This window comes from Alligator mississippiensis, chromosome 1, assembly GCF_030867095.1.
Source record: "Alligator mississippiensis isolate rAllMis1 chromosome 1, rAllMis1, whole genome shotgun sequence".
Taxonomy (NCBI): Eukaryota; Metazoa; Chordata; order Crocodylia; family Alligatoridae; genus Alligator; species Alligator mississippiensis.
In genome coordinates, this window is record NC_081824.1 from 322,660,005 (window position 1) to 322,672,345 (window position 12,341).

Below are 12,341 nucleotides of genomic sequence, written 5' to 3' on the forward strand. Positions count from 1 at the left end.
TTTCTGTTACTTCAGCTGCTATTGCAGCCATTATCCAAGGCAGTTCTCATTCTTGATGTATCTTCCATTCTGATCTTTGATGTATTGGTGACATTGAAAAAGGTTAGTAGAGCAGGCTGCAAATAAACCCATGTCTGACATCCACAGCTCATACACATCACCAATTCTGGTATCAGCAAAAAATGCTAAAATCTTTTTCAGTGAGGCCTCCTGCAACCCCAGCTGCCATCTTTGTGGCAGGGGAAGTGGGCACAAAAATAGCTATGACTACAGCAGCAGTTGATTGAACTACTGTGATCAGAACCAGCACTGCCCCAGGCATTGCATGTCTGCTTAGGGGGCACAGCTGCCTAGCTACACCTCTAACCTCTTATATAAAGTTTGCTTTATGCTAATGCTAAGGCAGTCTTTTGACTGAAACCTCACTTTATATGCGAGAGTAAGATGACCTGCAATGTACAATATATGGTTTAATGTTTCTTTAGTGAGGGCAGAAAAGAGGCCTTTTGGAAAAGTCCATTTCATAGGGCTTTTGTCAAGGTAAACTAGTCTCCTTGGCAAGCCTCATTATAGCTTCTTTCAGAAATTATCAATATTGCACAGTGGCATCACAGTGAAATGGCATTGACATTTGGACATTTATATTGCTGGGCTCCTTTGACCCCAGCTGACTTTCTGACCCTGGGCTCAATGATCTTCCGAGGTACCTTCTAGCCCTAATGTCTATGAAATCTATGACATTGCACAATGGGATCACAGTGAAAACTCACAACCTCTGAGAGGTGGCACATCACACAGCTATTAGACTATGAAGCCAGCCTTGCATTAAGTACCGTTGTTCTCAAGGGTTTTTTTTCTGTATGTTGGGAATCATGATTGAAAACAACAGGAGGTCCTTGGGTGTGCAGACAGTACGTGAAATGCTTTTATTGCTTTAGGAAGGAACTCAGAGAAAGAAAATTAAATACTTCTTATCTCTGTCTTTGCTGAAGAGAAAAAAAGTAAACATCTAACAGAAGATGGTTTTTTTCCAGTGCTGGTTTTAGCTAAAATAAAGGGGGTTAATGATTAAACCTTGGCTGTTTATTACTTGCTTGCTCATTTGTGCTGCTGATGCTTTAATCCTGGGTCACAGAAAGTTTAAGAGTGCTGTACAGTGGTGACTTTTTTCTTTTTCTCTCAAGTTCTCCACTCTGAAAGGATGCGGGGTTTTTTGCTGCTTGCTTTGTCCCTGGTTACCACCGCTCACACAGAATTCTGCAGGCCAGGTAAGTTTTGCAGTTGAGCTTCATCCTTCACCAATTACATTTTTCAAGTTGGTGTACGCTCTAAAATCTGCCCGTTTCTCTGATGTGCTTTTTAGCCCTTTAAATAGAGTTTTGAAGTGTATAGTTTGAGCTATTACCTCTTTTGTGAGTTTGCAGATTAACTAGTAAAGCTGATCTAGGTCATTTCTGAAGAGATCATGGTTAAAACTGCATTGAGAATCCTGAGTGGTCCAGACGTGTCCATGCTGGGAACATCTAGGTCTCCCACTTATGTAACTAGTTCAGATACACTAGGGACATTTTGACTACGTTAATTTTCCAGGATGATTTCTATATCATTTTTGTTTTTCCTTCTTTGTGTCAGATTCACAGAATGCTTTCAAAGTGCGGCTTAGCATCAAAACAGCTTTGGGAGATAATGCAGTAAGTAAAGTATCTTCATATATTCTCCTCAATTCATTGTCTGCTAAAGTAGAACTATTACAAATAGGAAAAGTTCTGAAGGGGCAAACCATTTTCTCTACAGGGTTAACTGTAATAAATTGCTCATTGAGCCACAATCCAGGTATTCTTTCCTGAGATTTGGATGTTTAGTATAACATGTTAGTACAAACATTATAGTGTGAACATATCATTTTAGTTTTACTATAAAGCAAACTTTCTGTAAATGATAAGTATAAGCATGCCATTTCATAAAGAGAATTTTCCATGTATGTTATTCTGGGAAGCATTTCAAGGTATCTGACTGTATATGTGATAGATCCTATGCAACTAAAAACTCAGTTCTCTCCTACTTTGGGAAATGATCATTGCACTCTCAAGCCAGTGGGATCTAAGGAAGTCCCACTAAAGGGGCCTTGGTCATTGGTAACATTGTGGTCCTTCCTCTTCTCTGGCTTTTTGATTTAATTAATGTCTTTTGATGTAATGCAGGGTTCTTGACATTAAATATAATGGCCTGTGATATCCAGGAGGCTGCATTAAGTGATCTAATGGTCTCTTTTGGTTTTACTCCATGAACTATAGGGCAAGGTAACCAGTTTATTCCCAGTTTTGAATACTTACAGTGTATATGTTGGGTGTTTAAAAAGATCAGCACAAAATCAGATATGAAATTTTTGGATTTTTTTCTTTATTGAAAGTCAAGAGTCTGATTATATTAGGGATCAAAACGTTACAGTAGAATGTTATAAAAGGTATCTGTTGGAAATATTAAGTTATTTTTATGACACAGAATGCTAGTCCAAACTGAGACATAAATGTCAGATCTTTAACACCAAATGAGCTGAGAACTGATTGTATTGGAAAATATAAGACCAGAACAAATAGGAAAAATAACAGTTGGAAATTGTTATTTGTCTTTGGAAATCAATATTTATGTCAAGTCCTTCTGGGTAAGAGACTTCAATTTAAGCAGATAAAGCTCCATTGCTTTTAGTAGTGTACTTAAAATGGCATAATGCTGCAGCTAAAAATATGATGGACTCGTTCTTGAAACATTTCGTGATGACAACTGCGTCCATTTAGAGCAAAAAAAATGAAATTGCTTGTCCCTTACTATTTTCAGATTTCCAACTACAGTGATTTTTTTTTTTTACTATACTATACTATTTTACTAGGTTTTGTATCACAAAGCACCTAATATTTGGATCAGTAGCCCCCCAAAAAGGAAGTGGTATTGTGGCTTTTCTTTGTAATAATGTATGCCTCTAGTTGCTTAATGCAGGATAGGTTTGTTTCATGCAACATAGGAAATTTGATTTAGAGCTGAGACAGTGGTTCTCAAGTTTTTTAGACTCTTCACTAGAACCAAGGCACCCCTCCATTACTTTTGTGAATTGAGAAGCTCCCTATTTCAAAACCTAACTTATTTCAATGCTTACCTCCTTGATGAGGGGCTGGGCAGTGGGGGCAGAGAAGCTGAATGGCAGGAAGAACCTAAGCCTGCCCTTATCTGCTTATCTCCTCACACCTTGCTTATCTCCTCGCACCTCCTGCAGCACTCTTCAAAAGATTTCAGGGCACCCCAGGGTGGCCTGGCCCCACATGGTTGAGAATCACTGAGCTAAGACCTTGGAGCATCACATTTAGGATATTTTTAACATCTCAACCTGGTGAGAGTACTATGTTAATACACTACATTGTGAGCAACCTGTTTTCTAAATTGGCATTTAACCGCTTTATATAACGATTAACAATTCTATAACAATTAAACTGTTCCAAGAATGTCACTGATTGGGAACTGTTTCACAATGGTCATGGTTCCAAGGTGCCCTCACATCTCGTGACAAGGGTTTCAAGTAGAATGGTTACTATTTAGGCATTGCAGTGCTATTGAACCACCATGATGGGGTGGGAGTAGGACACAGCCCAGCGTGCCTCCCAGTGGCAAGTGCTCAGAGTTTCTCCAGTATTTCCCTAGCGAGGAAGGAAGACCTTAATTGGCTGGACAAGGGTAGGTGCTGCTTGGACCCCAGCTGGGAATTGTGAGGACTGCTCAAGGTCTCTGCTTCAGGCTGCAACTTTAAAAAGACTTTCCTTAGAAAGCCATTTAAATCATTTCAATTCACATCTTCCCCAACCCTGTGAGGTTGGTAGGTGAGCAGATGGGTATGCCTTTAATGGTAAACATTCATCAATTACTGGTGAGGGACAACTAAGCCACTGTACACTAGGCATTTAATACCACAGAATGGCTGTCGATTCCATGCTTAGTCAATGTGAATTGATCCACATCAATTAGAGGGTGAGGAACTGTGCAGTGTGGGATTCCTGGAGGACCAAACAAACACTAGGAAGACTTGGTGTCTGCACATGACACTGAAACTCTTCACAGAAAACTAGTTCAAAATAACACCGACTTATCCAGGTATTATTGGAATGCTCAACATTCCTACTGAAAATTTTGGTAAAATATTAAGTTTTGGGGGCAGACTTATATTATGTTTAATCTCTACCCCATCTATGGTTACTACATAGTGACCATACTTTTTCTCTCATTATTATCATTGTCAATTATTATCACTATCATTTCACCCCCTGTTCTCTTAGTATTTATGTGATTGATATACCTTTTGCTTTTTAATATATTTTGGAAGGTCTAACTCAGTTTGACTTCAGCAAATCTCACTTTTCCCCCTATATTTCTTGACCTTGAAGTCAGAGTTTTCATTGCTGACCAGTCCCTTTTTTCACTTCTTATAGGCTCTCTGCTTATTCCTAGTCTCCTTTAAAGGTGGTTATTCATTTGGTTAGGTCTGGACCTCTTTCTGTATAATTTTCCCCCTTTTCTGTAATACCAATTCCAGATAGTTCTTGCTGTACTTACTTAAAGAAATTTCAGGCATATGTGATTCTTTTTAGGATCATAAAAATAAACATATTTGGTAGTGTAGCACTGCACTAATACCTATATTAATATAAAATAGTGTTTTCATCATCACTTGGTTTCAAGACAACTCATGTAGGTCTCCTGACAGCAGGGTTAATATAGTCTATACATATAAAAGGCTTAGTCCATCTGTCTATGTGTCTGTCTGTCTGTCCTTAATGCTGTGGGGGGGCATGGCTCCCAGTGGGGCATGGCTCCAGCCAGTGCTGCATCAAGAATAACAGGTGGGGCGTGGCTCCAGCAGAGTGGGCCAGGCGGGTGGGGGTGGGGGCACGGGGCTGGACATGAAGCGGGGTGGGGGTGTACGGCTGGATGCAGAGCAGCGGCAGTGCGGGGTGGTGGGTGGCAGTGGCCAGCCACCACCCTGCGCTGGGGGGGAGGCACAGGGCGGGGGGCACAGGGCCAGAAACGGAGGAGGGGGGAGTGGCATGGGGCGGGACACAGAGTGGGGAGGGGCAGTGCACAGGGCCAGACACGGAGTGGCAGCAGCTCAGGGTGGTAGGTGGTGGGTGGTGGTGGCAGCGGCCACCGGATGCAGCTGCCGCTGCCACTACCCCGCTTCCAGCCACTCCCTCCCCCGCTCCTGGGAGGTGGTGGTGTGGGATGGTGGGTGGCAGCACTCTCTCCATGATCCACCCCCTCCATCATTCTTGAAGGACAATTTGCTACTATGAGGATAGACATGTCAGGGATTTATTTTCTTCCTTTGGAACTGTTCTCAAAAGGTGCAGATGGCATGTAGGGAGTCATTCAATAACTCTATGTGCAAATAAATAACCTGTTTGCACTATAAATATTGCAATATTGTCAGAATACAGCTGTCTTTCAAATGATGATGAATGACTTTATGGTTTTGATCTATATTCAATATTCTACTACTATAGCATTTTATGTCTTAGGAAGACCATTTCTCTAAACTTTAAAGATGGAACACATGCCTACCTCTCCCCACCCCGCTGCCTCTTCCAGCAGCACAGCCAGAGCAGAGGGGAGCAGGGTCGGGGCAGATGTGGGCTGCCAGCTGTGAGTTCAGGGCTCCCTACTTTGCTGCCCTTCCCCCGGGAACCACACGCTGGCCACTCACCCCCTGCCCGCCTAGCAGCAGTGAGGGACACAACTCTACACTGCTGCTGACCCTACTGCTGCTGGGCAGGCAGGGGGCACCTCACCATGATGGCACAGGGCTCCTGGAGGAGGGCAGCAGGGTGGGGATCCCTGCGCTCGCAGCAGGCAGCCTGCATCCGCCCCCACCCCACAGACAAATCTGGGGATACATGTGCCCCCTATGTTTCCACTGCGGGGTGCACACAGCAGTGTCACTTCTCTGGACCGGCTTGAGATGCACCTTTGGATGCATGACAAGGTATGGCTGGCCTTGCTGGCTGCGGTCTGGCATTGGTGGCTCATTTTCATCTTGGAGTCAATAATGACTCCAAGATCCCTTTCCGCCTCTGTGCTTTCAAGAAGGGAACTCCCCAGCCTGTATGTATGCTTTGGATTCCTTCTCCCAAGGTGCAGCACCCTGCATTTGTCTACGTTGAACCCCACCCTATTCTCGTCTGCCCACTTTTGTAGTCTGTCTAAATCTAGTTGCAGCCTCTCTCTCCCTTCAAGTGTGTCTACCTCGTCCCACATCTTAGTGTCATCAGCAAACTTGGACAGTGTCCAAGTCGCTGATGAAGATGTTAAACAGTGCGGGCCCGAGGACCGAGCCCCGGGGTACCCCACTGCTCACATCTCGCCAGGTTGAGTACAACCCGTCCACCATTCCAGTTTCTTATTTATGTTCTTTTAATGGCCTACCTTACCACAGTATCTCAACACTCTTATGGCTTTGGCTGTTAGACATAGGCCAACCCCTGGGCTTGGAACAGAAATTACACATAAACTGGTGTAAGTGATGGGAAACTGGTTCAAATTTATAACATAACAGAAGTTTAGTGCACATAAACTGCTTTCAAAATGGCCAAAACTAGTTTAAGATAAATCTGGATGGATGTAGAATAAGACTCAATTGATTTAGGTTAAATCAGTTTATTGAACGTCTGTTCCAGATCCCCTGCAGATTCAAGTTAACTTACAGTCCCTCACAATCTCACAATACTTTGCGCTTCCTCTGCAAACCCCTTCTCGCACAGTGAATGGGCTAGCCTTGGCCCATGCTGCCTGCTCCAGATGAGCAGGGAGGCATGCTCTAGCAATCCTTGGCTTCTGACTTGGGTCACTGCAGGCCTGTGGCTACATTTCCAGAATCAAATGTGAATGTGCGTTTACTTGCTTATCAGTTCAGTCTGCACAGCTTAGACTAACCCACAAAGATAGAATTGATTCTGCCTCAGGCTTTTTGACTGTCTGTACTTAGTCCTGGAGTCCACATGTACTTTTCCATTATAACCCCAGCCAAAGCCTGAGTTGTTGTCCTAGGTTGTGTGTAGACGAAATGAGGGGCATATGTGCACAACACTTTAAAGTGGGTTAAATGCTTTTGCACCGCTTTAATAGTGTTGGTGTTTGCACGCATTGGCAGCGTACTGTGCTGTAATTCCAGCCGCTGTAGTAAATTTGGTGGCATAACGTGCCCAAAATAACTCGGGGTACAGCAAACTAAAAGTTCTCCAAGGAGATTTAGTTTCTGGCCCTACAGCTGGGGAGCGAAGCACCGGGTTCCGTGCAGCTCAAGGGCTCTGCAGGAAGCCCAGGCAGGCAGTCTGGCAGCAGCCTGGAGGCCTGCCTGCCTGGCAGTGGAGCCTGTCTGCCTTTTCCCTGAAGCCTGCAAGCCTGCCTGAGCTGCATGGAGGCCTGATGCTTCCCTCCATGGCTGCAGTTACCCCTGGGACCACCTGAGCTGGGTATCCGCAGACAGGTGCTGCCTGGGGGGGATCACCACTGCCATGGAGGGAAACACCAGCCCACCCCACAGCCCAGGGACCACTCTGCCTGCTGGAAGCATGCCCTCCCCTCCCCGCTGCCAGGGTCAGGTAAGTGCACAGGTGTGTGCATGACATGGGGGGTTTACTTCACCCTAAATTGAAGTGGTGCTTTTAAAACTCCACTGCTTCAATTTAGGGCCCCTGTTTCATCTACACCCGTAGTCCACAGATGTTCCTCTTCTATTCCTTATCTCAAAAAGTCCATTTAAAACCTCTTCATTTATTATTTTAGTTTATTGTATGGTTAATACCTCTGTAAGTTCCTGCCTTTTCCCTTATCTGAATCCCTGCTCGAAAAAGAATCAGAAAAGAAGGTGGGATGGCCCACTGTCCCACTTTTCTGCAGAAAGAGTGAAATCCCTGAACATTCTCAACTCTTTGCATTAAAAAAAACATAATTTGTAATGTTCAGCACTGAGTTATTCTGATGAGTTTGGTTCTGTATTGCTATTTTGAGAGTGCAGGAATTGTCTATTAAAAAAGAGGGTTCAAGGTCAATTGTGGGTTTACCACAAGTTGCTGCACTTTTGGGTTTGCTCATTTTATACTGAAAGTTAAAGAGTAGGCACTTTTTTCTGGATGATTGCGGTAAGGTACACTGAACAAATGCAGGAAGCATTTGTTCTGACTCTATTAACCTATTTCCAAGAAACTGTAATTTGCAGAGAGAATGTTTAAACCACTCTGTCTGAATCATAGCTCTTGTTATAGAAATGTGGTTCATCTTTTGCGAGTCATTAGAATTAAGCATAAAAATTCTGATGAAAGCCCACTGAGCCAACTGAAATCACCAAAATAAGATGAAACCAAAATTAATAAATGTGAGAGCAGAGGCCAGGACCAAAGATACTGCTGAAGCCCACGTTTTGGTGGTGTGTTTTATTTATTGAAAGGGTCTGGGTGCTTCTGTCTCTCTACATGCAGTAATAATCCACAATGATGTGTATGTGCATGTAATATAGTCCCTCGCCCGGGCGTTCTGTATTTCCCTATCGGCTTTGTCATCTTTTTTTTTGGATTTACCATCCTTACCATCTACTAATAAAAGTCAATCTGTTCTTTTTTGGGGGGATGTTGCAGGTGTGGTGCATCTGCTTTCTCCAATAAGAACATATATATTGAGTAGATCTAACCTCAGTTTTACTTCTCTGTGTACAGGCATGCACCATTACTGCTCTTATTTTTTGTGGAAGGGGAAGCAAGTAAGCATTAGCAGGTAGAGTGGGTGGCCAACTTATTTCTGGAGGTGCTTGTTTTAGCAGAGGACGTGAGCCTTTTGGTGCAGGAACATGAGAAACCTTCTGTTGATACATCTCATAATTAAGAAAAAAAATTAGATCTCCAGTTTTATCAGTTTGGCAAGAGTCAAGCCATTCAGTTTTTTGTGAAGTTACAATTTTTTGCTTATTGTACAAAAGCATATTGTGCTTTTTAAAATGCACAAATCTGAATGCATGATTCAGGCATTTCAAAAATCCTTTATGTCCAACAGACAATGTTTGAGAAGTTATTGCCATAGCATAATCAGTGAAACAGTTGTTTGTTTTTGACTAATATAATATTTCAAGTTCAGTGTTTTATCCATCCCCCATTCCTGCTTGTAGTAGTGCAAAAACTGTTCATTTTTTTTGCCTATCTTTACAGTATGCCTGGGATGCAAGTGAAGAATACCTTTTCAAAGCAATGGTGGCTTTTGCAATGAGAAGATACTCCAGCCAGAAGACAACTCAGTAAGTACATACTCATTTTTCCCATATATATATTTCAGATATTGTTAATGATGAAACATACTTTGATACATAAAGTTACAGGAATAAACAGTAGTTAGAACTTAAGTACTCCACTACAGCCAGCATTATGGCAGCTGCCAAACTGTATGCTTGCGGTGTCCTTTCCAAGCAGGGCTCAGACTATGCATCAAATTCTCTGGTATACATACTCACAACCCATGACCTCAGTGGAGCTGCACCAATGTACTCCAGTAGTGAATGTGCCAAAAAATGTCACATGACATGATGAGTGAGGGTTCTGAGAGACAAAAGTGGGAGGGAGGAAGAAACAAGGACACAGGTGGCAATACTGAGAAATGAAATGTGATTTCTTGGTTAGGCATGACAATACCAGAATTCCTTTGCCCTGAAGGGCAACATAGAGCCCTGTAGAGATATCTACACTAGCTCAGGTATCAGAAGCTATTTAGCTGTGTCAGTGCACTGAATCAAATGCCAAAGAAACTGGGTTTGCTATCAATGTCAGCAAGATTAAATATGTGAACAGATTCATTAATAAATCTCAGTATCACAGGAAAATAAGGATAGGGAATGACAATATGGAAAAGGTGTAGGAATTTAAATATTTAGGAACAATAGTAACTGAGGGCAATCAAATAACTGAAGAAATCAGAGCAAGAATGTACAGTGCTAATATATGCCTGGTAAGCCTAGATAAAATAACAGCATCAAGGAAAATCTCAAGAAACCTTAAAATCCAGCTTTATAATACAGTTGTTCAAAGTGTTCTTTTATATGGATGTGAATCCTAGACACTGACAAGGCAAATGGAAAAAAAGCTTCAATTTTTAAAAATAAAATGCTAAGTGAAACATTTGGTATAGTACAAGGAAATGGAGTATGGAGTAAAAGGCATAATCAAAAGCTGATGGACTATTACAAAGGACCTGATGTCTTAAGAAAAGACTGCAGAGAATAAAACAGGCAGGGCATATCACAAGAATTGATGAAAAAGGCATGTGAGACAGATTGTGGAAGCTGAAGTGGAGAGTATCAGACCTTGAAGCAGACCAAGGCAATGATGGGAAGATAGTAGTAGGCAACCATTGATCCTTTTGGATCGTGGTGTAGGCATGAGAGGTCAAGGGATAGGTGAAGATGTGACAAAGTTAAAGGAGATTGTGCAAGATAGGAGGACATGGAAGACTCAGTTAAAGCAGTTGTAGGCCCTTGAGTCCTATGAGACAAGACAGAGAGCAAGAGAGAGAGAGAGAGTGCAGCCCCTCTGCTTGGGATTATCTGTCTTCTAGGCTAGAGACAGACATTCAAAATGCCTGAGCCTGAATTGATTCAATCTTTGCAGGTTAGTCTAACCTGCAGAGAGTGAACTGCTTTGCAAGTGGAAAGACGTTCAGCATATGCATGCAGTGAGTGGCTCAGGCCAGAAGCCTGGGGGTGCTAGAGCAGCCTCCCTGGGGGAGCTAGAGCAGCCCTCCCTTCCAACAGGGAAGCTGAGCTGGGGGGTGGGGGCTGGGGGCATGGCCAGGCTTCCACAGGCCTGAGTTAGACTGAGGAGGGGTTTAAACCCCCACCTTGGCCTGCAGGGTTTGGAGAGTGGGGGAAAAAGGGAGTGCCTGCTGGTGGGGCGTGGGAGGGTGAGGAGGAAGAGAAGGGGAGAACTCTGCTCTCCTCAGCAGCTCCCTGACAGCTGGGAACAATCCTGGCACATAGGGCTGCCCAGCCCGAGAGAGGAACTCTTTCCGCTCCTCCTTCTCCCCCACCATTGCGGGGCATGGAGGGGAGCTCTGTTAAGTGCTCAATGGGCTTTTCCCCCTCCTCCTATTTCCCTCCCTGCCAATGTGAGGTGGGGGGGGGGGGGGACACTTCAAGGCTGCTTGGCCCCAGAGGGGGACTCTTCCCCTTTCTTCTCCCCAACTACTGAGGAGTAGGGAGAGGGGGATCCATGCAATGCTGCCCAGCCCCAGAAGGGGCCTCACTCAGCCCAGGCCTAGGCAGCCACTTGGTGGGACCGGGCTGGACTGCAGGGGCAGAGCCATCCCCAGCAGGTGCAGCTCAGTGACAGGGAGGAAAGCGCAGCCAGGCAGCCACTTCCCCTGTCAGCGAGCACAGCCTGGTGTGTGTGGCCAGCGACTGGTCAGGCAGTGGCTTATCCGGACCCGCCTGGATGTCCTGTGGGCCTGGAGCCTGGCAGCTGCCCACCATGGAGTGCCTCTGAGCAGGGCTGGATAAGCCACTACCCGGCTGGCAGCACACGCTGGCCTGCGCTCACTGACAGGGGAAGCAACTGCCTGGCTGTACTCACCTCCCCATCACTGAGCTGCACATGCCAGGGGTGGCTCAGTTCCACCCAGCAGCTGCCTTAGCCAGGGCTGAGTGAGGCCAGGCTGGGCCGGGCTGCAGGGCTGGGGCCACCCATGCCAGCTGCAGCTCTGTTAAAGCTGCTCCCTGTGACCTGGCTTGGCCAGGCCAGGCCAGGCCGGGGAGCACCGTAAGACACTCCCCTCCCCTGTGGTAGTGGGGGGCAGGGGAAGGAGGAGGAGGAGGGGGAGGACTTCTCCCCAGCACTGAACAGAGCCCTCCTCCTCCCCATGGGGGGGGGGGGGAAGTGTCCTCACTGGGGCTGGGGCCAGGCAGCCTGCACAGAGCCCCCCTCCCTGGACCTTGGAGGTCGGGGTGGGGGCAGAGAGAAGAGGAGGAGGAGGGGAAAGAGTACCCCCCAGCATAGAACAGATCCCACCTCCCTACCCTGCAGGGGGGGTTGAGGAAGAATCCCCACCTGGGGCCAGGCAGCCTTGCATGGAGCCCCCCCCCCCCACCCCTCAGGGGTGGAGGAAAAGCAGGGGGAGAAGGGAGGGATGCTCTATGCAAGGCTGCCTGGCCTAGCCCCAGCTCCAGAGGAGGACTCTTTCCCCTGCTACTCCGCCCCATGTGGGGTAAGGGGGGGGGCTCTGTGTGGCACTGCCCAGCCAGGTCGTGCAGAGAGGCTATAACAGCCACAGTC

General features: G+C 45.6%; 1 protein-coding gene across 1 annotated transcript in view; it reads left to right on the top strand.

Moving 5' to 3' along the window:
• The first annotated feature begins 1,148 nt into the window (after positions 1-1,148).
• Positions 1,149-12,341, top strand: part of CLTRN (collectrin, amino acid transport regulator) — a 33,894-nt gene continuing 22,701 nt past the window's right edge. The window contains exons 1-3 of the mRNA XM_019495090.1: positions 1,149-1,268; positions 1,633-1,691; positions 9,234-9,319. Of these exons, the coding sequence (XP_019350635.1) occupies positions 1,202-1,268; positions 1,633-1,691; positions 9,234-9,319 (212 nt within the window). The 5' untranslated portion in view covers positions 1,149-1,201. The remainder of the gene's footprint in view (positions 1,269-1,632; positions 1,692-9,233; positions 9,320-12,341) is intronic.